At 45.9% G+C, this 25,808-nt stretch overlaps 1 protein-coding gene across 1 annotated transcript in view; it reads left to right on the plus strand.

The window, feature by feature from the left end:
- The first annotated feature begins 512 nt into the window (after positions 1–512).
- CRBN (cereblon) overlaps positions 513–25,808 on the plus strand; it is a 41,944-nt gene continuing 16,648 nt past the window's right edge. Inside the window, exons 1-5 of the mRNA XM_068253124.1 lie at positions 513–619; positions 16,162–16,265; positions 19,612–19,814; positions 20,066–20,215; positions 21,388–21,553. Of these exons, the coding sequence (XP_068109225.1) occupies positions 550–619; positions 16,162–16,265; positions 19,612–19,814; positions 20,066–20,215; positions 21,388–21,553 (693 nt within the window). The 5' untranslated portion in view covers positions 513–549. The remainder of the gene's footprint in view (positions 620–16,161; positions 16,266–19,611; positions 19,815–20,065; positions 20,216–21,387; positions 21,554–25,808) is intronic.

Raw genomic sequence — 25,808 nt, forward strand, 5'->3', positions numbered from 1 at the left:
GTAGGTCTACACTTGGGCTCTGCATTACTATTGGGTCTATATTTGGGCTCTGCATTCCCAGTACGTTTAAACTTGGGCTCTGCATTCTTAGTAGGTCTATACTTGGTCTCTGCATTCTTAGTAGGTCTATACTTGGGCTCTGCATTCTTAGTAGGTCTATACTTGGGCTCTGCATTCCCAGTAGGCCTATACTTGGGCTCTGCATTACTAGTAGTCTAGCTTGCTGGAAATAGTAGCCCTAAATCTGTCCTATACTGTTGGCAGGACCCGTTGGAACGTATATTCCCATAAAAAGGAGAGCATGTTAGTGTAGCTGCCCTATGCAGTTCTCCGCCTGCTTCTCCTACTGGGGAGGGTAACTAAACTCGTCATCACCAGGCGAGTCAGACCCACCCAGCTCTCTTCCCCTGCAGGGGGCGTGTCCGCCGGTGACAGCGAGCCCCGGGCAGTCACTGATATGGTGTTCCCTAGCCGCGTCACGTGACTGCGTTCTTCTGCAGCTATTGGCTTCGGCTCCAGACTCCCGACATGCTCCGCGGGTAAACAGGAATGGCGGAGGAAGAGGGAGAGGAAGACCCTGTCCATAACAACATGGGAAACCAGCTGCAACTCATCCCGGGTACCCCTGCACCTTCCACACTGCTGTATAGACGCCATATACCTCCTGTAACCTCGCCGCATCCTCTGTATACCCCGCATAGCCTCTGTCACTGTGCAGCCTTCATAGATGATATGCATGCACGCTGTATGTTCCCTGTATCCTCTGTATACTCCCCTACTCCAGACCTATACTGTGTATCCTTCATGGATGATATGCATGCACACTGTATGCTCTCTGCATCCTCTGTATACTCCCCTACTCCAGACCTATACTGTATATCCTTCATGGATGAAATGCATGCACGATGTATGCTCTCTGCATCTTCTGTATACTGCCCACCACAGACATATATTGTGTATCCTTCCTGAATGTCATGCATACATGTTATATGCTCTCTGTATACTCCCCAAAACAGACCTATACTGTATATACTTCTTGGATGCTCTGCATAAACACTGTATGCTCCCTGCATCCTCTGTATACTCCCCACCACAGACGTAAACTGTAAATCCTTCCTGGTTGCCATGCATACATGTTATATGCTCCCTGTATACTCCCCACCACAGACCTATACTGTATATACTTCTTGGATGCCCTGCATAAACACTGTATGCTCCCTGCATCCTCTGTATACTCCCCACCACAGACCTATACTGTGAATCCCTTTTTGTTGCCATGCATACATGTTATATGCTCCCTGCATACTCCCCACCACAGACCTATACTGTATATACTTCCTGCATCTTCTGTATACTCCCCTACTACAGCCTTACTCTGTATATACTTCTTGTATCCCATGCGTATATACTCCCTGCATCCTCTGTATACTCCCCACTTCAGACCTATACTGTGTATCCTTCCTGTATCCCATGTACACATACTGTACGATCCCTGCATCCTCTGTATATGCCCCCTACAATAGACCTATACTGTGTATCCTTCCTGTATCCCATGTACACATACTGTACACTCCCTGCATCATCTGTATATGCCCCCTACCACAACTCTACTCTGTATATTCTTCCTGTATCCCATGCATGTATACTGCTTGCATCCTCTGCATACTCCCCTACCACAAACCTATTCTATATGTGCATCCTGTATCCCATGCATACACGCTGTATACTCCCTGCATCCTCTGTATACCTCCCTACCAAAGCCCTACTTTGTATATTCTTCCTGTATGCCATGCATACACGCTGTATACTCCCTGCATCCTCTGTATACCTCCCTACCAAAGCCCTACTCTGTATATTCTTCCTGTATCCCATGCATACACGCTGTACACTCCCTGCATCCTCTGTATACCTCCCTACCAAAGCCCTACTCTGTATATACTTCTTGTATCCCATGCATGTATACTGCCTGCATCCTCTGTATACTCTCCACCACAGACCTATACTGTGTATCCTTCCTGTATCCCACGTACACATGCTGTACACTCCCTGCATCATCTGTATATGCCCTCTACCACAGCTCTACTCTATATATTCTTCCTGTATCCCATTCATGTATACTGCTTGCATCCTCTGTATACTCTCCTACCACAGACCTATTCTATATGTGCATCCTGTATCCCATGCATACACGCTGTATACTCCCTGCATCCTTTGTATACCTCCCTACCAAAGCCCTACTGTGTATATTCTTCCTGTATCACATGCATACACGCTGTACACTCCCTGCATCCTCTGTATACCTCCCTACCAAAACCCTACTCTGTATATACTTCTTGTATCCAATGCATGTATACTCGCTGCATCCTCTGTATACTCCCCACCACAGACCTATACTGTATATACTTCCTGAATCCCATGTATACATGCTTTATATTCTCTGCATCCTTTGTATATTCCCCTACCACAACCCGGTACTGTATATACTTCCTGCGTCCCATGTATAAACCCTGTATACTCCCTGTGTCCTCTGTATACCCCCCTAACCCCAGCCCTATACTGTATATACTTCCTGGATCCCTATGCATACACACTGTATACTTGCTTTCTCCTCTGTGTGCTCCACACACAGCCCTATTCCACCATATATACCCCAAGCATATTCTGTGTGCACCACACACAGCCCTATTCCTCTATGTATACCCCCTGTATCCTCTGTATACTGCTGACACAAAGCCCCATTCCACAATATGTACTCACTGCATCCTCAGTGTGCACCACACACAGCCCTATTCCCCCATATATACCCCCTGCATCCTCCGTGTGCACCACACACAGCCCAATTTTACTGTATATTTCATTGATCCTCTGTATACACCACACACAGCCCTTTACTGTATATACTTCCTGAATTCTATGCTTGGACACTGTATACCTTCTACATCATCTGTGTACTTCACAAACATCCCTATTTTAATGTATATACTTCCTGGATCCTATGCATGCTGTATACATGCTACATCCTCTGTTTACCCTACACACAGCCCTATTTTACTGTATATCTTTCTGGGATTATATGTATACCTGCTACATTATCTGTCTACACCCCATACAACTCTGTTCCTCCATAGGGTTTGTCAAGGGCCAGATTCAGGTGTTGTGGATGTTGTAGATGTGCTGTGGATGCATGTAGTAGTTAGTGTTTACCTAAAATGCTCATGTACTGGCAACAGGGTCATAAGAGCCTAAAACTCATTGATGCATGTGGAGAGTATAATTGAAGAGAAATTGAGAGCCCAATATGGTGTAGTATGTCAAGACAGATTGAATAATTGAGACAGTGAGATGGTAATACTCCCAAACATGGGTTACCGTTAAGGTAACCACTCAATAGGCAGGTGAGGAGATTAGACCTGTCCTCACTCAGAATTAACCTGCTGAGCGGTCTGGACGAGCTCAGCTCGTCCAACACCGCCAGAGGCTGCCGCTCAGGCCCTGCTGGGCCGATTTCCACCAAATAAAAAGCAGCACACGCAGCCGGCACTTTGCCAGCCGCGTGTGCTGCCTGATCGCCGCTGCAGCGTGGCGATCCGCCGCGTGCAGCGGCGAAAGAGGGTCCCCCCAGCCGCCCGAGCCCAGCGTAGCCGGAACAAACAGTTCCGGCCAGCGCTAAGGGCTGGATCGGAGGCGGCTGACGTCAGGACGTCGGCTGACGTCCATGACGTCACTCCGCTCGTCGCCATGGCGACGAGGGAAGCGAAACACGGAGGGCCGCTCATTGCGGCCTTCCGTGTTATTTCTTGCCGCCGGAGGCGATCGGAAGATCGCCTCCGGAGCGCCCTCTAGTGGGCTTTCATGCAGCCAACTTTCAGTTGGCTGCATGAAATAGTTTTTTTTATTTAAAAAAAACCCTCCCGCAGCCACCCTGGCGATTTAATCAGAACGCCAGGGTGGTTAAGGAGTCGCTCTCTGTAGATAGGAGAAAAAGGGTAGATCACCCCTCCACCTGGGGTGGACTTGAATATACTGGTAGGTGAACAGAGGCGCCAGTAGAATAAAAGTACATACAATTTTAAAAAATTGCTGGGAGGAAGTGGTGGACTTGCCTCCGTTAAAGCAGACACCAAGGACTGTGATTAAATAAATAAATACACATTTATTGAAAATACCCCAAGGATGCAACGCGTTTCGCGGGCACAGCCCACTTCTTCAGGCAATAAACAGGGGATAAACAACAGCAATTCTGTTATAGCAAGCAGAGCTTGCGGAGAGTATAGGCTGTCCTGGCCGGTCTGATCCCACAAAAGGTATAATGTAATGCTAGCCATAGGAAAACGTGTCATAATATACAATGCATCACGCTAGCAACGTATGGGGCTGTGTAGCCCTATACCAGTCAGAGTGCCTATGGTGGCCTATATGGTGAAGAACTTTAAAGGGAACCTAAACTCAGAGGAATATGGATTTTTCCTTTTAAAGAGGAACTGTAACATAAAAAGATCCCCTGGGGGGTACTCACCTCGGGTGGGGGAAGCCTCCGGATCCTAATGAGGCTTCCCACGCCGTCCTCCATCCGTCAGGGGTCTCGCTGCAGCCCTCCGTGGAGTCCGGGCAGCGGTGACGTCATTATTTACCTTCCTGGCTCCTGCGCAGGCGCTCTGACGGCTGTCGGCTCCGAACTACACGGAAATACCCGATCGCCGTCGGGTCCGCTCTACTGCGCAGGCGCAAGTTTCCTGCGCCTGCGCAGTAGAGCGGACCCGAATGAGATCGGGTATTTCCGTGTAGTTCGGAATGGAAAGCCGCCACAGCGCCCCCGCTGGAGCCAGCAAAGGTAAATATTGAAATGACAGTCGGCACAGTCGCCGGCTGTTCGGAGGGCTGCGGAGAGACCCCCGTGGGACAGAGGACGGCGTGGGAAGCCTCATTAGGATCCGGAGGCTTCCCCCACCCGAGGTGAGTACCCCCCAGGGGATCTTTTTAATGTTACAGAGTCTCTTTAAACAATACCAGTTGCCTTACTCTCCTGCTGATGTCTTTAGCTGCAGTAGTGGCTGAATCACACACCTGAAACAAGCATGCAGCTAATCCAGTCTGACTTCAGTCAGAGCACCTGCTATGCATGCTTTTGGTTACTACTGGACTACTGGTATCTACTAAGAATGGTAATAGAGAATTTAGACCCATCCCCTGTTTTAAAGCCAGAATGTTGCCAAATGTCTGGTGCCTCTCCAAGGGATGAGGGTAGTGAAAACGCACTACTAACTCCACATGAGCAAAGGAGAGGAGCAGAACCTTTTACTTGTACTTGCAAATGTTCAACATTATAGCAAGGTTGCATCAATTGCAGACATACCATTGTGCGTACAAAGTGGTGCCGGGCAAGGCTTGCCTCGGAAGAAGCGTCCTGCGCTAAATGGCTGCTAGGCTTCTTGTGCCCTGCATCTGTTTATACCCACAACGGGATGTTCACAATTGCTGCAACTGCTGATGTTGTGATGCTGACCGTTTGCACGTATGTACAGCATTGCTTTTGCTGTTGTATACACAGTTTTTTCTAATAGAACACACCAGAGTACAAGTTGTGGGTCTGCCCACCAGGGCTGTGGAGTCGGGGCAATTTTGGGTACCTGGAGTCAGTGGTTTCATAAACTGAGGAGTCGGGAGTCGGATGATTTTTGTATCAAATCCACAGCCCTGGTAAGTAAGTCGAGGAGTTGGAGCCATTTTGGGTACTCGGAGTCGGTCGTTTCATAAACTGAGGAGTCAGAGTCGTAGGGTAATTTTTGTACCGACTCCACAGCCCTGCTGCAAACGTCATCCAAACCATCTACTTCAGTGTAGTGCCAGCTGATTTTTTTTTTTCCCTCCTGGTTTGCTTGTAACCCCACTAGGGATTTAGTGTATAAACGTGCTAGATGAGAATGGAGAGTTTATACAGGTGTACATTGAGCTTGTTTAAAGATCTGTAATGCTGGATCTTTGAATGATAGACAATCACCCCCAAGTGCATTGTACTCTTTACTCCTTTTTCCAGAAGCCTTATCTTTATGAGCTGTCAAGGCTATATGGAGGATGCCATATTTATTTCATTTTAAACAATGCACATTGCCTGGCTGTCCTGCTGGTCATTTGCCTCTGTGTTTAGGCCTAGACCCTGAACAAGCATGCAGATCAGATGTTTTTAACAAACATCTCACAAAATTAGCTGCACGCTTGTTTCAGGTGTGTGTGGCACTACTGCAGCCAAAGAGATCAGCGGTACTGCCAAGCAACTGGTATTGTTTAAAAGGAAATAAACATTGCAGCCTCCATATCCAAGTCACTTAAGGAGCTCCATGAAGGTACCCCCCCCCCCCCCCCCTACAATCGGCACAAATAAAAATTCCATCATGTTTTTAAAGCTACGTTTGTGCCCATTTGTGCTGGAAAAAACAAGTTTTCTGCTTCATTTTTTTGGAAGATAAAAGCACATATGTTGTCCAAAACAATAACATCACCCAGCCCCCTTACAAGAATCTACAGACATAAAACTGGTATGCGTGGCTAGTGCTGTTAATGTGCCCATTTGTGCTGCAAAAATCTTCTTTCTATCTTTTATAGTTTTTGAGATCTTCAAAATTTTATAAAGGTTAAAAGTCCACTCAGCCCCCTACTACATTGCAATGGCTGATTAAGGCTCAGTGCACTTTTGACCTTTAGAAAAATTTGAATATCTCAAAAACTATGAAAAATAGAAAGATGATTTTTCCAGCACAAATGAGCACACACAGAGCACTACCCATCCGTACCCATTTCATGCCCATTGGGTGTTGTACAGTGGCTGGGTTATGTTATAGTTTTGGAGAAAATAAGTGCTATTATCTTCAAAATGAAAGCAGCACAAACAGAGCACTAATCAAACATGATGGCATTTTTTTTGTGCTGATTGTAGGGGGCAGCTTCACAGAGCCCACTTCAGGTTCTTTTTAACTTGCAAGACTAGCTAGGAGGTGCCCAAAATACTGCTGATCTGTTTAAATTAGTACTTGCCCCAATCCTTACTTCCTTATCCCGGAATAGTTTATCAGCATTGGTACTATCAGGGTTAGCTAGTACTATCATTCCTTAGTGAATATTGTATATTATTTGGTATTCTTTCTATACTGTTGGGCTGTAGTCAACAAAGGGCATCCTTACATAGGAGTTGGGCTTTTCTGGGTGTGAGAGGGCAGGTTGGAGAGCTACACAGATGGCGTCCTCAGTCGATCTATTTGTTCGATAGGCAAACTGGTGTTGATCTACAGTCCTGGCCAAAAGATTTAAGACTGTCAAAAATATTGGAAATTAGAAAAGTTGGTGCTTACGTTTTTATAATAGCAATTTGCATATACTCCAGAATGTTATGAAGAGTGTTCAGATGAATTGCATAGTCCTTCTTTGCCATGAAAATTAACTGAATAAAAAAAAAAAAAAAAACCTTTCCTTTGCATTTAATTGCTGTCATTAAAGGACCTGCTGAGATCATTTCAGTAATCGTCTTGTTAACTCAGGTGAGAATGTTGGCGAGCACAAGGCTGGAGATCATTATGTCAGGCTGATTGGGTTAGAATGGCAGACTTGACATGTTAGGAGGGTGATGCTTGAAATCATTGATCTTCCATTGTTAACCATGGTGACCAGCAGAGAAACGCATGCAGCCATCATTGCGTTGCATAAAAATGGCGTCACAGGCAAGGATATTGTGGCTACTAAGAGTGCACATGAAACAACAATTTATAGGATCATCAAGAACTTCAAGGAAAGAGGTTCAATTCTTGTTAAAGAGACTCTGTAACAAAACTTTCGTCCTTATTTCTAAGAATTTTAGAGTACAGATTCTCTTTAAAGTGGATCTGAGATAAACTTTTACTCATTGCATAATTGTGTTCCTTTCATATAATTTATAGGGCATTCCTCAAGCCAAATACTTTTTTGTTTTTTAATACTCTAATTCCCTATAAACTAAACAAGCCTCGCCCACAGCTTTTCAGAGTGCCTTGGCATTTTCAGACAGTAGCAAGGGCTTATGAAAACTCAGTCTGGGCAGGAGAAGGGGGAGGCGTTACTAGCCAGAGATTTCAGAGGCAGAGGGGAGGAGACGGTATTGAGCTGAGGGCTGGAGAAGCTTGCCTGTGTAATGTTTACGAACAACATGGCTGCCCTCATTGTATCACAGGAAGAAATAATCATTTTCTGTTGAAGCTGTTTGCAGCTATATTTGCTGTGTAAACTATCTAAACTTTAGATAAGATATATAGACAAGTTACTTGTTATAGTTATATAGTATAGTGCAGGGGTAGGCAACCTGTGGCTCCAGAGCCGCATGCGGCTCTTTTTCACCTTTGCCGCGGCTCCTAGGCCGCGGCTCAGGTAGTGTGTGTCAGTGGCTGCGGCGCGCGTGACGTGTGCTGCCGCTGGCCTGCAGCCTATCAGAGAGGCCGCCGGACCGGTGCGGGGCTTAGGGCGGCCATTTTCCCGTAGCCCTGCAGTGTAATGCAGGCAGGACGTGACGTCGGGAAGGAAGAGGATCGTGGGAGTTGCGCGCCACAAGGAGGTCGGGACAGGAGGAGATTGTGACAGGAGGTCTTCTGACTAGGTGAGTAAATGGGTTTTTCTTTTCATATCTGCTGAAGGATTGTGCATATTGGGGTCAGATCTGCTAACGATTTGTGCATATTGGGGTCATATCTGCTAACAATTTGTGCATATTGGGGTCAGATCTGCTAACGATTTGTGCATATTGGGGTCATATCTGATCCTGTATATAGCATTAAGGTAAGAAACAATATATGCAGTGTTAGATTTGTTTTATAATGGTTTTGCGGCTCCCAGTTTTTTTATCTTTTCGGAAACTGGTCCAAGTGGCTCTTTATGTCTTAAAGGTTGCAGACCCCTGGTATAGTGTATAGTTTTTCATCTCGGATTCGGCTTCAGGGCGTCCAACAAAGTCCAGCAAGCGCCAGGATCCTCTCCTAAAGAGGACTCGGCTGTGGGATCGGAGTGCAACCAGTGCAGAGGTTGCTCAGAAATGGCAGGTGTGAGCACATCTGCATGAACAGTGAGGCGAAAACTTTTGGAAGATGGCCTGGTGTCAAGAAGGGCAGCAAAGAAGCCACTTCTCACCCAAAAAAACATCAGGGACAGATTGATCTTCTGCAGAAAGTATGGTGCATGGATTGCTGAGGACTGGGGCAAAGTCATATTCTTTCATGAAGCCCCTTTCCGATTGTTTGGGGCATCTGGAAAAGGCTTGTCAGGAGAAGAAAAGGTGAGCACTACCATCAGTCCTGTGTCATGCCAACAGTAAAGCATCCTGAGACCATTCATGTGTGTGGTTGCTTCTCATCCAAGGGAGTGGGGAAGTGGGCTCACTCACAATTTTGCCAGAAAACACAGCCATGAAAAAAGAATGGTACCAAAACACCCTCCAACAGCAACTTCTTCCAACAACAGTTTGGTGAAGAACAATCCATTGTCTGGCACGATGGAGCACCGTGTCATAAGGCAAAAGTAATAACTAAGTGGCTCGGGGACCAAAATGTTGAAATGCTGGGTCCATGGCTTGGAAACTCCCCAGATCTTAATCCCATTGAGAACTTGTGGTCATTCCTCAAGAGGCGGGTGGACAAACAAAAACAACTAATTCTGAGAAACTCAAAGAAGTGATTATGAAAGAATGGGTTGCGATCAGTCAGGATTTGGCCCAGAAGTTGATTAAGAGCATGCCCAATCGAATTGCAGAGGTCCTGAAAAAGAAGGGCCAACACTGCAAATACTGACTCTTTGCATAAATCTCATGTAATTGTCAATAAACACCTTTGAACGTATGCAGTGCTTATAATTATATTTCAGTACATCACATAAACAACTGAAACGAAGATCTATAAGCAGTTTAGCAACAAACTTTGTGAAACCAAATGTTTTTGACAGTCTCAAAACTTTTGGCCCGGACTGTAGATTTGCTTGGATTGAAGGTTCTGATGTGTGAATACCAATTGTTTCAAGCACTTGGCGATGACAGGGGTTAGAGCATCTGGTCGGTAGTCGTGAAGACAGGTTATCCTAGGATTTTTGGGAATTGGCGCAATAGTTGTGGCTTTCAGGCGTGAGGGGACTACACCCAATGATAGAGAGAGATGTTGAATATTTTGTATATTCTATATTTCTGTATTAGTTTTTGTTGGAACTGTTTATATGGCATCCTTTTACAGCAAATACAGTTAGGTCCATAAATATTTGAACAAAGAAAATGTGTTACTTATCCGTTAGCTGGGCGCATCCGGCAGGTGGCGCTGTTGTTGCTAATTCCAATGATAATTACTTCACGTAACAAAACCTGTGAATGTAAACGCCGCGGGTGGCGCTAATTGCATTCCTAGTTAACATAACAATATGTGTATTAAAAAAGTGATTTAATTAAATGAGAATTAAGCCGGCGGCAATGTAACAAAACAAGCCGCCGACTTCGTGTCTCGCTCTACTCCCCCCTTGTCCTCTCTCGTATAGAGCCCTGGGGGGGGGGACATGCATGTCTCCCCAGAGTCGTTCGTCGCGGCAGGGAATCCTGCCTGTTTTATTGTGACGAACGACTCTGGGGGGACACGACTCTGGGGCGACTCTGTTCCCCCCCCCCCCAGGGCTGCCAGTGTTCTATACGAGAGAGGGCAAGGGGGAGGAGAGCGAGACACGAAGCCGGCGGCTTGATCTGTTACATTGCCGCCGGCTTATTTCTCATTTAATTCACTTTTTTAATACACCTATTGTTATCTTAACTAGGAATGCAATTAGCGCCCCCCGCAGCGTTTACATTGACAGTTTTGTTACGTGAAGTAATTATCATTGGAATTAGCAACAACAGCGCCACCTGCCGGATGCGCCCGGCTAACGGATAAGTACCGAAAATGTTTTTCCTAATTTTGGTTCTGTACATTACTACAGTGAATTTGAAATGAAACAACTGAGATACACTCGAAGTGCATGCAGACTTATTTTAGTGGGGTGAACAAAATCTGCTTACGAATTGATAATGACATAACAATGGACTTTCCCACACCTGCCTATGAGCCCCTGAAATAAAGGGATTTTGTTAAAAAATAATGCTTTAGTTTCCTCACATTCTTATACAATTGTTTTGTTCACTGCACTGAATTAAAGCTGAAAGTCTCCAGTTCAACTGCATCCGAGTTGTTTCATCTAAAGTGAACCGGAGACAAGGGGAAATAAAAGTTTTATACATACCTGGGGCTTCCTGCAGCCCCTCCGCACAGATCGCTTCCCCGCCGCGGTCCAAAGCCTCCTAGATCCTCCGTTAGCAGGTCCCGTTGTCTGCAGTTATCGGGGAAGTGCGGCCAACATGCTCCCGTGGCTTCTGGCGGCTGGAGTGCGTTGGGCGGCCAGGCCGCACATATGCAGTATGTCTAATTGGCCGTGGAGAATGGGGCCGCTACTGGAGGATCTAGGAGGCTTCAGACCGCAGTGAGGGAGTGATCTGCGCGGAGGGGGCTGGAGGAAGCCCCAGGCATTTATAAAACTTTTATTTACCCTCGTCTCAGGTACACTTTAAATTTCAATCGGCTCCATTCATAATACTTCTCATACATGCCTTATTTATCACATAATTAATAAAAATAACCTTTCAGCACATTTCCGCAACATACTTTTCTTACCTTAATTGTATTCTATTTTGCTCTTTCGGAGCTTAGAATGTAACATAGATAAGGTGAAAAAGCTTTGTGAATCATGCCCATTGTGGTAATGTACAGAACCAAAATTAGAAAAAAGTGGTCTCTGTCCAAATGTTTATGGATCGGATTGTATTCCTCTTGCCCTACCTATGCACTGCACTTAAAAAAAAATAATTGGAAAGTCCCCATCATAAATTATGAGTGTACTGTTGTTTGTTTACAATACGGGTAGTCCTTGGTTAAATGAAACACCCTCATGTATTTTACCATATATATCAGTGGGAACATTAGACAAAACACCTACCCTGCTCTGTTTCATTCTTCACTGCTCAGCTGGCTTCTAATCAGCCCTGATAAAATCCCCGACTGAGCATTCAGTCTGGCTTTGCTCAGGAATCATTATAGCTGAGTCATTATAACATAGCCAGAAGGGGGCAGGCTTGGCCTTGAAAAGACATCAGAGAAGACAGACTCAGCTTTGCTCAGGAATCATTTTGTGTTTTAAACTATAAAACAAAGCAGAAGTAATGACCTTTTGAACTTTCCTGCAGTAAAACCTTATCTCAAGCTGTCTCTCACTGTTTCTTGACTTTTTAACCTCCTTAGCGGTATGGACGAGCTTGCTGCGTGGCTACTCTGATCGCCGCCGCTACGCGCCGCAATAGAGCCCCCCCCCGCCAGATCCCGTGCGCAGCCTGGCCAATCAGTGTCAGGCAGCGCTGCGGGGTGGATCGGAACTCCGGATGACGTCACGACGTCAATTACGTCATCGCGATCGTCACCATGGTGACGGGGGAAGCCCTGAAGGAAATCCCGTTCAGAATGGGATTTCCTTATGGGCGAGTGTGCCGGCGGCGATCGGAGGGGTGGGAGGGATAGCGCAGGGAGGGGGGCATCATGTAGCTAGCGATAGGCTAGCTACATGATGGGGATAAAATAAAAATATACTGCTGCGCATCCACCCTGGCGATCTTAATAGAACGCCAGGGTGGTTAAAGGGAATCTGAAGTGAGAAAAAACTTATGATATAATAATTTGTATGTGTAGTACAGCTAAGAAATAAAACATTAGCAGCAGAGATATGAGTCTAAAATTGTTTCCAGTACAGGAAGAGTTAAGAAACTCCAGTTATCTATGCAAAAGAGCTGCACTGATCTCTCCGACTTTCAAAGTCGCAGAGAGCTCTGTCTTCTGAAGCTTATCTCAACTGTCTGTCACTGTATCTTGTTTAGTTTTTTCCCCCGCAGAGGAAAGTTCAAAAGTTCACTAGCCTGCTATGTGAAATCATTTAGAATGCTGAGTAGTGTGTAAACTGCAAATATTAGGGAATGTTATAAAAAAAAATATAATACTGAAAATAAAAATATGAGATTCTTTTCTTTGCTACTAATGTTCTATTAATTATCCATACTACACGACCAATTCATTATACCATAATTTTTTTTCCGCTTTAGTGTCACTTTAAGGGTTTCAGAGAACAGAACTCTATTTGACCCAAATGGGTTCAATAGCACTGAGAAGCTCTTATGCATAGATAACTGAAGTTTGTTTTTAACTCTTCCTGTACTGGAAAACAATATGATACTTTTCTTTGCTACTAATGTTCTATATCTTAGCTGTACTACACATAAAATTCATTATCTCATAAGTTTATTTTCTATTAAAAAACAGGACAAAGAGAGACAAATATAGTGTAGGAAATCATAACAATTGATAGATGTTAATAATGAATGTTAATGAGTGAATGAATATGATATGAATGAATGATAATGAATGTTAATGATAAAGAGTAAGTGCAGTATACTCACAAAGCAGAGTCACCACAAAGGTAACCACTGTAATAGCAGGTGGGGGGATTAAACCTGTCCCCACTCAGTATTAAAAAGTCGCTCTCTGTAGATCAGGAAAGAAAGGGGTAACACTCCTCCACTAAGGTGGACTCAGATATTGTGTGAAGGGAACAGAGGCGCCAAAAGAATAAAATCCAATTACACTGATCTGCAGCTGTTGTATACTCCGTTTTTTTACTGCCTGATGAAGCAGGGTTACGCCTGTGAAACGTGTTGCACAATTTCTTGGAGTGTATAAATAAAACTTTTCACAGTTGAAATTGACAGTTTGTTTGTCTGCTTGAGGAGGTAAGTCCACCACTACCTCCTATTTATGCTTTTAAAATGGTTATTGGATTTTATTCTTTTGGCGCTTCTGTTCCCTTCATACAATTTTCGATTAAAGGTTTGCTTTAAAAGGCCAGATAAAAGGAGAATGAGGAAAGGAGTTGGAAAGCCATAGAGATGAGCGTTGATTTCTGAAGCTAGTTCAGTGCTCAGTTGCGTTGCAGAATAATTCTGCCTGTCATGCTCACTGCCCGTACAATTCTATGGGGCTGTTCACAGTACTGCTTTGTAACGGATCGTGTTATTCTAACTCGCTGCATGCAGGCTTTGTATTAAAGCCTGAGTCCAGTTTCCATTGCAGTTCACACTCATTTTAATGTGTGTTATCCAACTGACCGCTGTGAACCTAGCCCAAAAGTATTGTTCCATGCTTGCAGTTTAAAAAATAAACAGTCTCTTCAATTCAGATATGAGCATCACTTTGTTTTTAATATTACTTTGTTACATTAGGTCATACATGTCAAACTCTGCCCGGTGGGCCAAAACTGCCCCTCAGAGCCAATACATTTGGCCCTCAAGTGGTTTCCCCACTTTCCATTATGTTTGACCCACTCTAGACCACCAGGGAAGCTATATTGGTGGTGAAGCCCTAGAACACTAGGGAAGCTATATGGGGGAGGAAGGGGGAAAGCACTAAACACTAGGGAACTATATAGGGGAGGATGGGGGCCACTAAACACCAGGGAACAGTATAGGGGAGGCAGGACCACTAGACATCGCGGAACTGTATAGGGGAGGGAGAAGGACCACTAGACACCAGGGAACTGCAGGGGGGGGTGGGGGGTGGGGGGGGGGCAATTAGACAATAGGGAACTCCTAGACATTGATGTTGGCCCACTAATAGGTCTTGATGTTCAATCTCAGCCCACTTTGTATTTGAGTTTGACAGCCCTGGCTTAAGGTGGCCATACACTGGTCGATTTGCCATCAGATTCGACCAACAGATAGATCCCTCTCTGATCGAATCTGATCAGAGAGGGATCGTATGGTCACGTTTACTGCAAACAGATTGTGAATCGATTTCAGCCTGAAACCGATCACGATCTGTGGAGCTGCCGCTGCTGCGGCCCCCTTCCCCCCTGCATACATTAGCTGTTCCGGCCAGCGCGAGTCCCCGTTGTCTTCTTCTCCGCTCTGGCTACTGAACTTCCTGTCCAGGGGAAGTTTAAACAGTAGAGGGCGTTCTACTGTTTAAACTTACTGCCGGGACAGGCAGTTCTGTGTAGCTCTGGAGCCCGAAGCGGAGAAGAAGACCAGGGAACTCGCGCCGGCCTGAACAGGTAATGTATACCCGCTGTATTGCGTCGGTCGTCGGGCATTCGAACGACGTTAACGACGCACTCCCGACCCGCCGGCGACCGAGAAAAATCTTCCGCACGGATGGGTCGACAGGAATGATCGATTTCGGACAGAAATCGATCGTTCTGTCAGCGGTGTGCGCGGCGATCTCGCAGCCGTTTTGATCACTGTGATCGAAACGGCTGTATATCGGCGGGAAAATCGTTAGGTGTATGGGCCCCTTAAGTTGTATCTGCAGAGACTGACACACACATAGCTCAGCCTTCCTGTCAGCACAGTGACAATTGGCTGTGCCAGTTTTCTGATTAGTAAAGGTGAAATTCCTCTGCAGAGTTGGAATGCATCTGCTGAGTGCAGCTAATTGCACATACAGTAGGAGGGAAGTTACTGTGGCTTTACTGCACAGTGTGCGTTTTTTAAAGATCACAAAAAAGTACAGATTTTATGCTTAATTAACACTTGCATAGCTGGCTGTAAAATTTATTGGAAAATAACTTTTCATAACATTAAATTTTTAAAGAAAATTGCACCACTTATGCTTGAGATGGCAATATTTTTAATCAGCACAGTGCAAATGTGAGGAGCGGCACACCTTACCGTACCAGTTTGAGTGCATAACCAGGAGTGCAAAGCAACACCCTGTATCAATCAAGTAGTCAAAAGGATTGATTACCACACACGATTTTCGAAGAGCAAAGCGCAAGTTTATTCTTCTATGATATGTCAAACACCATATGTTGACAATTGTGTCCGGGCAATGCAGGGTCCCCTTCTTCAGAACAGTGCAAGCAAATAGAGGTGGAACTTCTCTTAAAATCTTCTATCGCAAAATTGAAATCATTCTTCTTTGTCTCGAACTTTATTCTCGGAAATCAAGAGCGTCTTAGATGGTTTTATCATTTCCTTCCTAACCCTGATATTTGCTCTCATCTTACTTATGATAATTACTGGTAACCGTATGACTGTGCTCTGTTCCCCCACAGAAAGCGAGGAAGACGATGACATGGAAATGGAGGATCCCGATAAAGGGGACTCAGAGGCGCCAACCATTATTAACTTTGACACCAGCTTGCCGACATCTCATGCTGTACGTATGAAGGACAATTCCATACAGCAGTCCTGAACACAGATCTGATAGCAAATGTGCATCAGAGCAGCCTTACTGCTTACTTCAGTCAGCCAACAGTGATCCTTGGTGGGGTTTGTTTGTACTGGGACATCTGTGCTGTGGTTGTGCCGGCTTGTCTTTCTTTGACCTTGTTTCCTGACCGTGCACTAATGCAAAAGCTGAGACCATGGTCACACGACAAAGCAGGGAGGGGCAAGACTATTGGGGACCCACTGAGCCCACATTGGGCTTATGCTCAGTGATGCAGTACAAGCATGAAGCCAATGAATGTAAGGGCACTGGCATCCTGCATGCTTATTGCAGGTTACTGACTAGTTGAAGCAGATCTGATCTCACAGTAGAAAAGTTTTATCTACAGTTATATCTCCCTGCCCGATTATTTCATACAAGCCAGATCAAATGTGCAGTATATTTCTACAGCTATTTTAAATTTGTTGAGTCTACACTAAACCGTCAAACATAAGCCATTCATTTTATTAGTTTTGGAGAAGTTGTAGTACCAATGTCAGATTATTACTGTCCTTCAAGGACACCTGAAGTGAGAGGTATATGGAGGCTGTCGTATTTATTACCTTTTAGACAAATCCAATTACCTGGCAACCCTGCTGATCTCTTTGGCTGCAGTAGTGTCAGTGACAACCCTGACACAAGCATGCAGCTAATTCAGTCACCTGATCGGTTTGCTTGTTCAGGGACTATGACTAAAAGCATTAAGCCTCATCTACACTGGTAGATGAGGCTGCGATCCAGCGGCTCAATTAGCCGCAGGATCGCCTCTTCCGCGTGCCCGCCGCGTCCCCCGCATTCGATTCCACGCCGGCGCCGCTTATCTTCCGCTCGATTCCCTGCCATTGTCCCCTCGCGGGAAGCGAGCAGGGAATCGGCGGTGGGGAGATCCGTCCTGTCGGATCTTATCAATCGAGCCGCATCAGCGGCTCGATTGATAAGGCACATCGGAGCCTTATCTACCCGTGTAGATGAGGCTTAAAAGGCAGAGGATCAGCAGGACATCCAGGTAATCTGCATTGTTTAAAAGGAAATAAATATGGCAACCTGCATATCCCTCTTTCAGGTGTCCTTTTACTTCTGTGGACACTTCCTGTTAGAAAGGAGTGTTTTTCTAGGGTTTAACGAATTACTTTGTAGGGGATCCATGTGTTTGAAATCCACTTTATCCTTAAATAGGCAGCAATGTTTGTAATAGTGTACCCAAGATGAAATAAAAAAAGATACATACCTAGGTAGAGAAAAACCTCTGGATAGTCTATAGGCTTCCTGTGTCCTCCTGGACCCCACCGTTGCATGTTCGGACCCTCTGAATATATCCATCAATAGCTTATCAGATATGTTCTTGTGGCCTTGCTCTCTGCCATACACAAGTGTGGCCATACTACGCATGCACGAGTATAACCATACCTGCAGAGTAAGCTGAAGCTGCTTGTTTACAAGCGGTTTCGTGGTAATGCGCACGCACTCCCGTACTCAGGCGCAGTATGGCCATGCTTGTGCAATAAGGGAAGTAAGGCCCGCAAAATAAGATGGTCCCTAACACCGGAAATGGAGTTGAGGAGGACTTGGGAAGCCTCTGGACTATCCCGAAGTTTCCCTCTTCGTAGGTAAGTATCTTTTTTCTTTTTCATTTCAGCTCGGGTTTACTTTTAAAGTGTACCAGAGCTGAGTAAAAATAAGTGTTAGGCCCAGTGCACACCAAAAACCTATAGGAGATCTGCAAAACGCTAGAGATTTTTGAAGCAGATTTCAGAGCAATTCTAGACATGTTTAGAGACGTTTTCTAAACATGCCTAGCGTTTTTTGGAGCGTTTTTGTGTAACAGATTACAAATATTGTTACAGTAAAGCTGTCACTAAACAGCTTCTGTAACAAAAATGCCTGGAAAACCGCTCTGATCTAGAACAGTTTTCCACTTTCCTATACAGGAACGCCTCAGAAATCTAATAAATGCTGCAGCCCCTGAGTTTGCGTTTGTGGAAAAAACGACCCGCTCTGGTGTGCACCAATTGGTTTTCCCTCTGCAAGCGTTTTAAAAAATGCTCCAGAACCGCTCTGGTGTGCACCAGCCCTTATACATACCTGAGGCTTTCTCCAGCCCCATCCGCACGGATCACTCCAACGCCGGCGTCCTCAGCCTTCTCCAGCTCCGGTACCGGGTCCCGTTACTTCCTCCAGTCACGGCCAGTCTGACACAAGTGACGTGCGCTCTTTACGTATCTATCCCACAGCTGCCGGAGACATACGTAAAGAATGCACTTCTCTTGCACTGACTGGCTAAAGTTACGGGACCCTGTATCGGCGCAGGAGAAGGCTGAGGACGCCGGCGTTGGAGCGATCCTTGCGGATGGGGCTGGAGGAAGCCGCCAGGTATGTACAACACTTTTATTTTTACTCAGCTCTGGTTTCCTTTAAGGAAACCTGAGGTGAGAGGGATATGGAGGCAACCATATTTATTTCCCTGTAAACAATGCCAGTTGCCTGGCAGGTCTGTCGATCTTCTGGCATAAGTAGTGTGAGTCAAAACCCTGGAACAAGCATATGGCCAATCCAGTAAAACCTGAGTCAGCTGAGTCTACTGCATGCTTGTTCCGGGTCTATTGCTAAAAGTATTAGAGACACGAGATCAGGAGGACGGCCAGGCAACTGGCATTTATTTAAAAGGAAATAAATATGGCAGCCTCCATATCTCTCTCCGCTCGGGTTCCCTTCAACAGTACACACGTTGTTTCATACTGTGAACGCCTTTATTCTGTCTTTTCTAGCCATATAAAAATCTTGCAGTGCAGCTAGACTGTCATTGTGGGACTTGCCTACATGATCACTTGTAAATGCACAGCCTGAGCATTGGGTCCGCTCTATGCGCTTGGGGCTTTCCGATGGGCTCCGGCGGAAATAGCCGAGCCAGATTGGGTCTGCTTTATGCGCCCACGCAGTAGAGCGGACCCGATCGGGCTCTGCTCTTTTACACCGGTGCCCATCAGAAAGCCGCATTTGCGCTGGAGTCGGGAAATATAAATATTGCAGGTGCTGCTGCCCCTGTATTTTGGGGGCTGCCAGTGCTGGATCCCTGAGGCTTAGGAGGACGGTGGAAATCTCATTAGGAACCAGACTTCCCTCTCCTGAGGTAAGTACCCCCCAGGGCCACTTTTTTGTTACTGTATCCCTGTTAAATAAAAACAAAATTAATATACGCCATGCCAGCATTGACAATCGTGTAATTCAGTAGATGTTCATCAAATATGCTCCTGGCAATTGTACTCTGTATTATTCAAGGCTCTTGTTTTGCCTGTAGTACCTGGGTGTGGACATGGAGGAGTTCCATGGCCGGACAGTGCATGATGACGACAGCTGTCAGCTGATCCCAGTGCTGCCTCATGTGCAGGTGATGCTTATTCCAGGCCAAACGCTGCCGCTACACCTCTCCCGACCACAGGAGGTCAGTATGGTGCGCGGTCTCATCCAGCGGGACAGAACATTTGCTGTGCTGGCCTACAGGTGGGTGGCTGGAAAATGCTTGATATGAATCCTATTAATATAAACACACACCAGTGTTGCCAACTCATCCCTTTAATTACTGACACATATGAATTATACAGGTTTTGTGGCTAGGTAGATGCAGTTAAGGCACTGACTATGTGCAAATAGCCCCAGAACCTGTATAACTAAGATGTGTCAGTAATTAAAGGGATGAGTTGGCAACTCTGACACACACACTTCCCATATGATTGGAATTGTTTCTTTTGTAGTGATGTTGTTCAGAGAGAGGCTCATTTTGGAACAACAGCTGAAATCTACGCATACAGGGAGGAGCAGGAGTACGGCATAGAGACTGTGAAGGTGAAAGCCATTGGCAGACAGAGGTTCCAAGTGCTGGACATGAGAACACAGACAGACGGGTAAGTGCTGCAGGAAGCAGGACGGGCACACAGGTGTGGGAATAATGACATATTGTCCCATTGACTTATGTTCTGTATTCCTGTCCAAGACTGCAACACACAATTGCTCACTCCCAGCTCTAGCAATTTCCTACCTTTACTTGGTCAGCAGGCACCTGTCAGCCAATCAAGTATACACCCTTTGCCTGTTGTACCAAATCTAGCAGGAATTGCATAAATTAGGCAGCATTCAGGTGGGAGGCTTCGGTTGGACGTAATCATAGATTATGTCACTAGCAGTACCACACCGTGCAGGCACTGCTCCCACAGGTCTCCCTCCCTAACCACTACCTGTCACCCGCATCCTGGAAGCTGCAAAAATAACACACACTAAGCATTCTAAATGATTTTACAGAGCAGGCTAGTGAACTTTTGAACTGTTCCCTGCAGGGAAAAAATACAGTGACAGAAACTTGAGATAACAAGCTTCAGAAGACTGAGCTCTCTGCAACTTTGAAAGTCGTGGAGCTCAATGGCTCTTTTGCATACATAACAACTGGAGTTTCTTAACTCTTCCTGTACTGGAAACAATATTTAGACTTGTGTCTCTGCTCCTAATGTTTTAATTCTTTGCTTTACTACACATACAAATCCTATCATAATTTTTTGTTTTCGCTTTAGTGCCTCTTTAAAGAGAACCTTAATTGTAGAAAAAAAAGTTTAACTTGCCTGAGGCTTCTACTATCCCCCTACAGCCGCCCTGTGCCTCCATCGTCACTGAGGGATCCTCCAGTCCTCCGCAGGGCGCCACTTTTGGCCGGGCACTCGGGGAGTCCCTGGCCATTGTTCGTGCGCGGCCGCACGTTTCCTCGATCACGCTCTCGTCGCTGGGAGCATTTTTCACATATGCAGTAGAGATTTCCCTGTACTGCGCATGCGCAAACTGCTCCCATCCACGGAAGCGTGATCAGGAAGCATGCGGACCGGGGCTACGCATCCAAGTGAAAGAGGGAGGCTGTGAGGGACTGAAGGATCGCTCAGTGATGCCACAGGCACAGGGCGGCTGCAGGGGGCGGGGAAAAGTACCAGGTAAGTTAAACTAATTTTTTTTTCCAGTTTGGTTAATGGACATCATGGCTGATACTGACTTTACTGATGCTTATTCCTGACATGTCGCTTGCCTCTCTTGGCAGGATTCAGCTGGCCCGGGTACAGATTCTGCCAGAGAGGGTTCTCCCTTGTCCAATGACTGCTGTCCAGCTGGATTCTCAGAACCGCCATCAGGTTTTGCCGTCAAAGAAAGCAGCCATAGAGCGGAGCCCACAAAGTAACTGCCAGTGGTTGCACAAATATCGCAGGGTAAGAGCACTGAGAATCCTGGCTATTTCAGTACAGTACACACACAAGCCGAGGCGGCTGATTGGGGGAGTTGGCAAGAGTCTAGTGTGTGCGCAGCTGACCGATGTCAGCTGTATTTGTTACTCGCCTTACCCCGCCCACCAGAAATGAATCTGTTGTGTGCGGCACCATGGTTCTTCTCACCCCTCCCCTGCTTCCATACCAGCAGAATGCATTGCGAGGCTGTAGCCTAATAATGTGTCTGTGCAGCATTCGGCCCCAAAGCTGTCACCCGAGGAACTGCGTTCCAATTCCTGCTGTTGACAACATTTTATATGCATCTTAAAGTGGACCTGAACTCTTGCACAGAACAGAAGGAAAACCTAGAGAAATGTACCCTGTATTTATTTAGATAGTTTAGTTACTAATTCCCCCTCATCTGTGACTAAATCACAAGTTGTGTCACTTGACTGCCATGGCAGAGAGCTCATTTGTAAATGTTAACAATATGTCTTCTTTCATCAAAGCAGGAAGTAGACACACTGCAGATGTATTGCAGAATTTGTATCAGCTGTAACAAAGAAATGTTTTTCTTCAAAGCTTATTATGCTGTTGCGTATCTTTTAGAGCAGAGAGGAAGCTCTGAGTTTAAAGGGAACCAGAGACAGAGCAAACTAAAAAATAGGAAAAGCTACTATACATACCTGGGGCTTCCTCCAGCCCTAAAAGCCTAGATCGCTTCCACGCCGCCGTCCTCCGCTGCCTCTATCGCCGGTACCGGGTCCCGTTACTTCCGGCAGATGCGGCCAATTTTCCACATCACAGGGGCTCACTCAATATACGTACGCATGCGCCTGCGCAGTATGGAGGCGCATGTGTACGTATATTGCGGAAGCCCCTGTGATGCGGACAATTGGCCGCGTCCGCCGGCAGTGATGCAGTACGCTTGCCTTGACTGGCCGGGAGTACGGGACCCGGTGCCGGCGGATAGAGGCAGCTGAGGACGGCGGCGTGGGAGTGATCCAGGGTTATGGGGCTGGAGGAAGCTCCAGGTATGTATAAAAAAAAAAAAAAATTCTACATCTCTGGTTCTTTTTAAGTCTGCTTTAACCACTTGCCGACCGCACGCTTATACCGTGCGTCGGCAAAGTGGCAGCTGCAGGACCAGCGACGCAGCAGGCTGATTAATTAGGAAGCAGCCGCTCGCGCGAGCGGCTGCTTCCTGTCAAATCACGGCGGGGGGCTCCGTGAATAGCCTGCGGGCCGCCGATGGCGGCTCGCAGGCTAAATGTAAACACAAGCGGAAATAATCCGCTTTGTTTACATTGTACGGCGCTGCTGCGCAGCAGCGCCGTAAGGCAGATCGGCGATCCCCGGCCAATCAGCGGCCGGGGATCGCCGCCATGTGACAGGGGACGTCCCGTCACTGGCTGCACAGGACGGATAGCGTCCTGTGCAGCCCGGTCACCAGGGGGGGCCAGGTAGGAGAGGGAGGGGGAGGATTTCGCCGCGGAGGGGGGCTTTGAGGTGCCCCCCCCCCCGCAACACCCAGGCAGGCAGGAGAGATCAGCCCCCCCCTGCACATCATCCCCATAGGGGGGAAAAAAGGGGGGCGATCTGATCTCTCTGCCTGCAACCTGATCTGTGCTGGGGGCTGCAGAGCCCACCCAGCACAGATCACTCAAAACAGCGCTGGTCCTTAAGGGGGGGTAAAGGGTGGGTCATCAAGTGGTTAAGTTTAACAGCTGAGTAGCTGTTTATACTCGCAAATAAGCCGACCCGTGTTTAAGCGAGGTACCTACTTTTCCCTAAGAAACCAGCAGGAAAAAGTGATTGACTTGCATATATGCCCCGTCCCCAATATAGCCCCCTCCACAGTAGTCAGATGTTCCCCCAGTACAAGTCTGCCCCCCACCCCATAGCCAGATGAGCCCTAGGATCATACAGCTGTGTCTCAAGAAGCCACTAGATGGCGTCATAGATATGAGAGACAACGATTGCCACACAGGAAGAATCCCCGATCATTGCACGGCTGACACCGTTGCATGCACACTCCGCTCCACAAGCCAGGGGACACAGGTAGTCTTGCACACCATGTTGCAGGGGATGGAGGGCACGGACACAGCAGGGTACAAGCTGGTAAGAACAGGATCACTAGTGCACAATCCTTACGCTCCTCTGCCAGTATCAAAGCCTGCTCCACCATCTGTTTTGCGACACATTTTTTATGCTGAAAAATTAGGCTTATACAGTATTTTCCTGTGTATAACTTTGAAAGGCAAAAAAAAAGTTATTCCTGTTCAGTGTCTTATATGATGGTAATTGGGGTTGTTCTCCTGAGGTAAATATCCACTTTATTGAGGGGAAAATGTAGGCCAGGCCAACTGGGAATTTACCAAATGTTTTTCTAGGTCCTTATCTTGCTCCCAAGTGCATAAACTAGCAGAAAGTGCTGCAGTTTCCTTCCTACTAGGAAATGCTTTACTGATGTGTCAGTCTGCCACAATGATGTACCTGGCATCAGTAAGTAAACCTAAGGATGGAGCAGTGGATGCTTAAGTTTATTTTCTACTTTGAAAAGGAATATGGCTTACAGCGAAGTTATTGAGAATCACAAACCCTGGACATTTTTCAAATGTGCCCAGAGTATCAAAAAAAAAAAAAAGACTCAAGTTAAAGGATGCATCAGGCAATCTGAAAAATAAAGATTTCACTCACTTGAGGCATCTTCCAGCCCCTAGAAGTCTATTCAGTTCCGCTCTTAGCCAGGCCTCCGCTCTCCCCCTGTAAGATCGCGAATCGCGGCTGGGTTGGGAACTTCAACGCGGGCGTGCCAAGTGTCTCGTGAATGTACTCTTATTGCTGGGAGAGCTCCACGTGTGCGCAATTCAATTATTTTTGAACTGCGCAAGCGCAGAGTACTCCCGGCGATGGGAGCGTGATCATGAGAGGCCTGTGAATGCACAGAACATAACGACTTAGCTGCGGGCCGTGATCTTAGAGAGTGGAGGCCTGGCTGAGAGCGGAACTGCACCGCGACACCTTATAGACTTCTAGCAGCTGGAAGGAGCCCCGTGTGAGTGAAACCTTTTTTTTTTTATTTATTTATTTATTTTTATTCCCAGATTGCCTGATGTATCCCTAAAAGGACAACTATGGGGAGAGGGATATGGAGGCTGCCATATTTATTTCTTTTTAAGCAATACCAGTTGCCTGGCTATCCTGCTGATCCTCTGCCTCTTATACTTTTAGCCATACACCCTGAACAAGCATGCAGCAGTTTCTGACATTGTCAGATCTGAAAACATTAGCTGCATGCTTGTTTCTGGTGTTATCCAGACACTACTGCAGCCAAATAGATCAGCAGGGCTGCCAGGCAACTGGTATTGTTTAACAACTTCTCACAAACTGGACGTATATACGCGGGTCCAGTTTGTGCCTTCCTTTCACGATTAGGACATACAGGCGTGTCCTGTTATTTTGCGCCGTGAGTGCACTGCTTGTACCCAGCAGCCGCGAGAGAGGGGGGTTTGGTGAAGGGGAACAAGAGTTCCCCTGAGCTAATTGAAGTCCTGTTAATGAATGAACATGGCTCGAATCAAGAGGCATGTTCATTCATCAAAGTGAAATTAAACTTGTAGCTAAAAAAATTAATAATTTGAACACTTCCTGGTAACTTCCAGGAGAATGTTTAGCGCCATCTGAGGGCCAAAAGGTATAATTAAAGTAAAAAAAAAAAATTAATTGTTATTAATTCCTTAATAAACACTCCCCGGTACTTCCAGAACATAAGCACTTACAAAAAAGGGGTGACAATTAAAAAACAAAAACATAACTAGTTACCTTAGGGTTTTTACTTTTTAAATGGATATGTAATGAGTGTATATTACTATTATGGACTTGTAATTATTGATGGGTAAAAAAACACCACATACAACAGAAAAAAATACACCCTTATTTAGGCCCCATGCGCAAAACGCTAGCGATTTTTTTTTTTTTTATTATTATTTTTTTATTTTTTTTTTTAAATATAATTTTTATTAATAATATAGCATATCATGAATACACAAACATTTATAAAATATCTAATACATAATTTTCCATGCCATATCACTTTTCAACAATAAACTACAAACAGATTGTGGCCATACAGTAGAATATTTGGAAATAATTTCGATAATATAGCGAAAGTTCGATACTGGAAACAGAGTATTGTCCGTTTCTAAATCCTCATATGGTCGTCTTCCGTTAACTGTAGGCCCGAAAATAAGACTAA

The sequence above is a fragment of the Hyperolius riggenbachi genome, chromosome 9 (genome assembly GCF_040937935.1).
Source record: "Hyperolius riggenbachi isolate aHypRig1 chromosome 9, aHypRig1.pri, whole genome shotgun sequence".
Lineage (NCBI taxonomy): Eukaryota > Metazoa > Chordata > Amphibia > Anura > Hyperoliidae > Hyperolius > Hyperolius riggenbachi.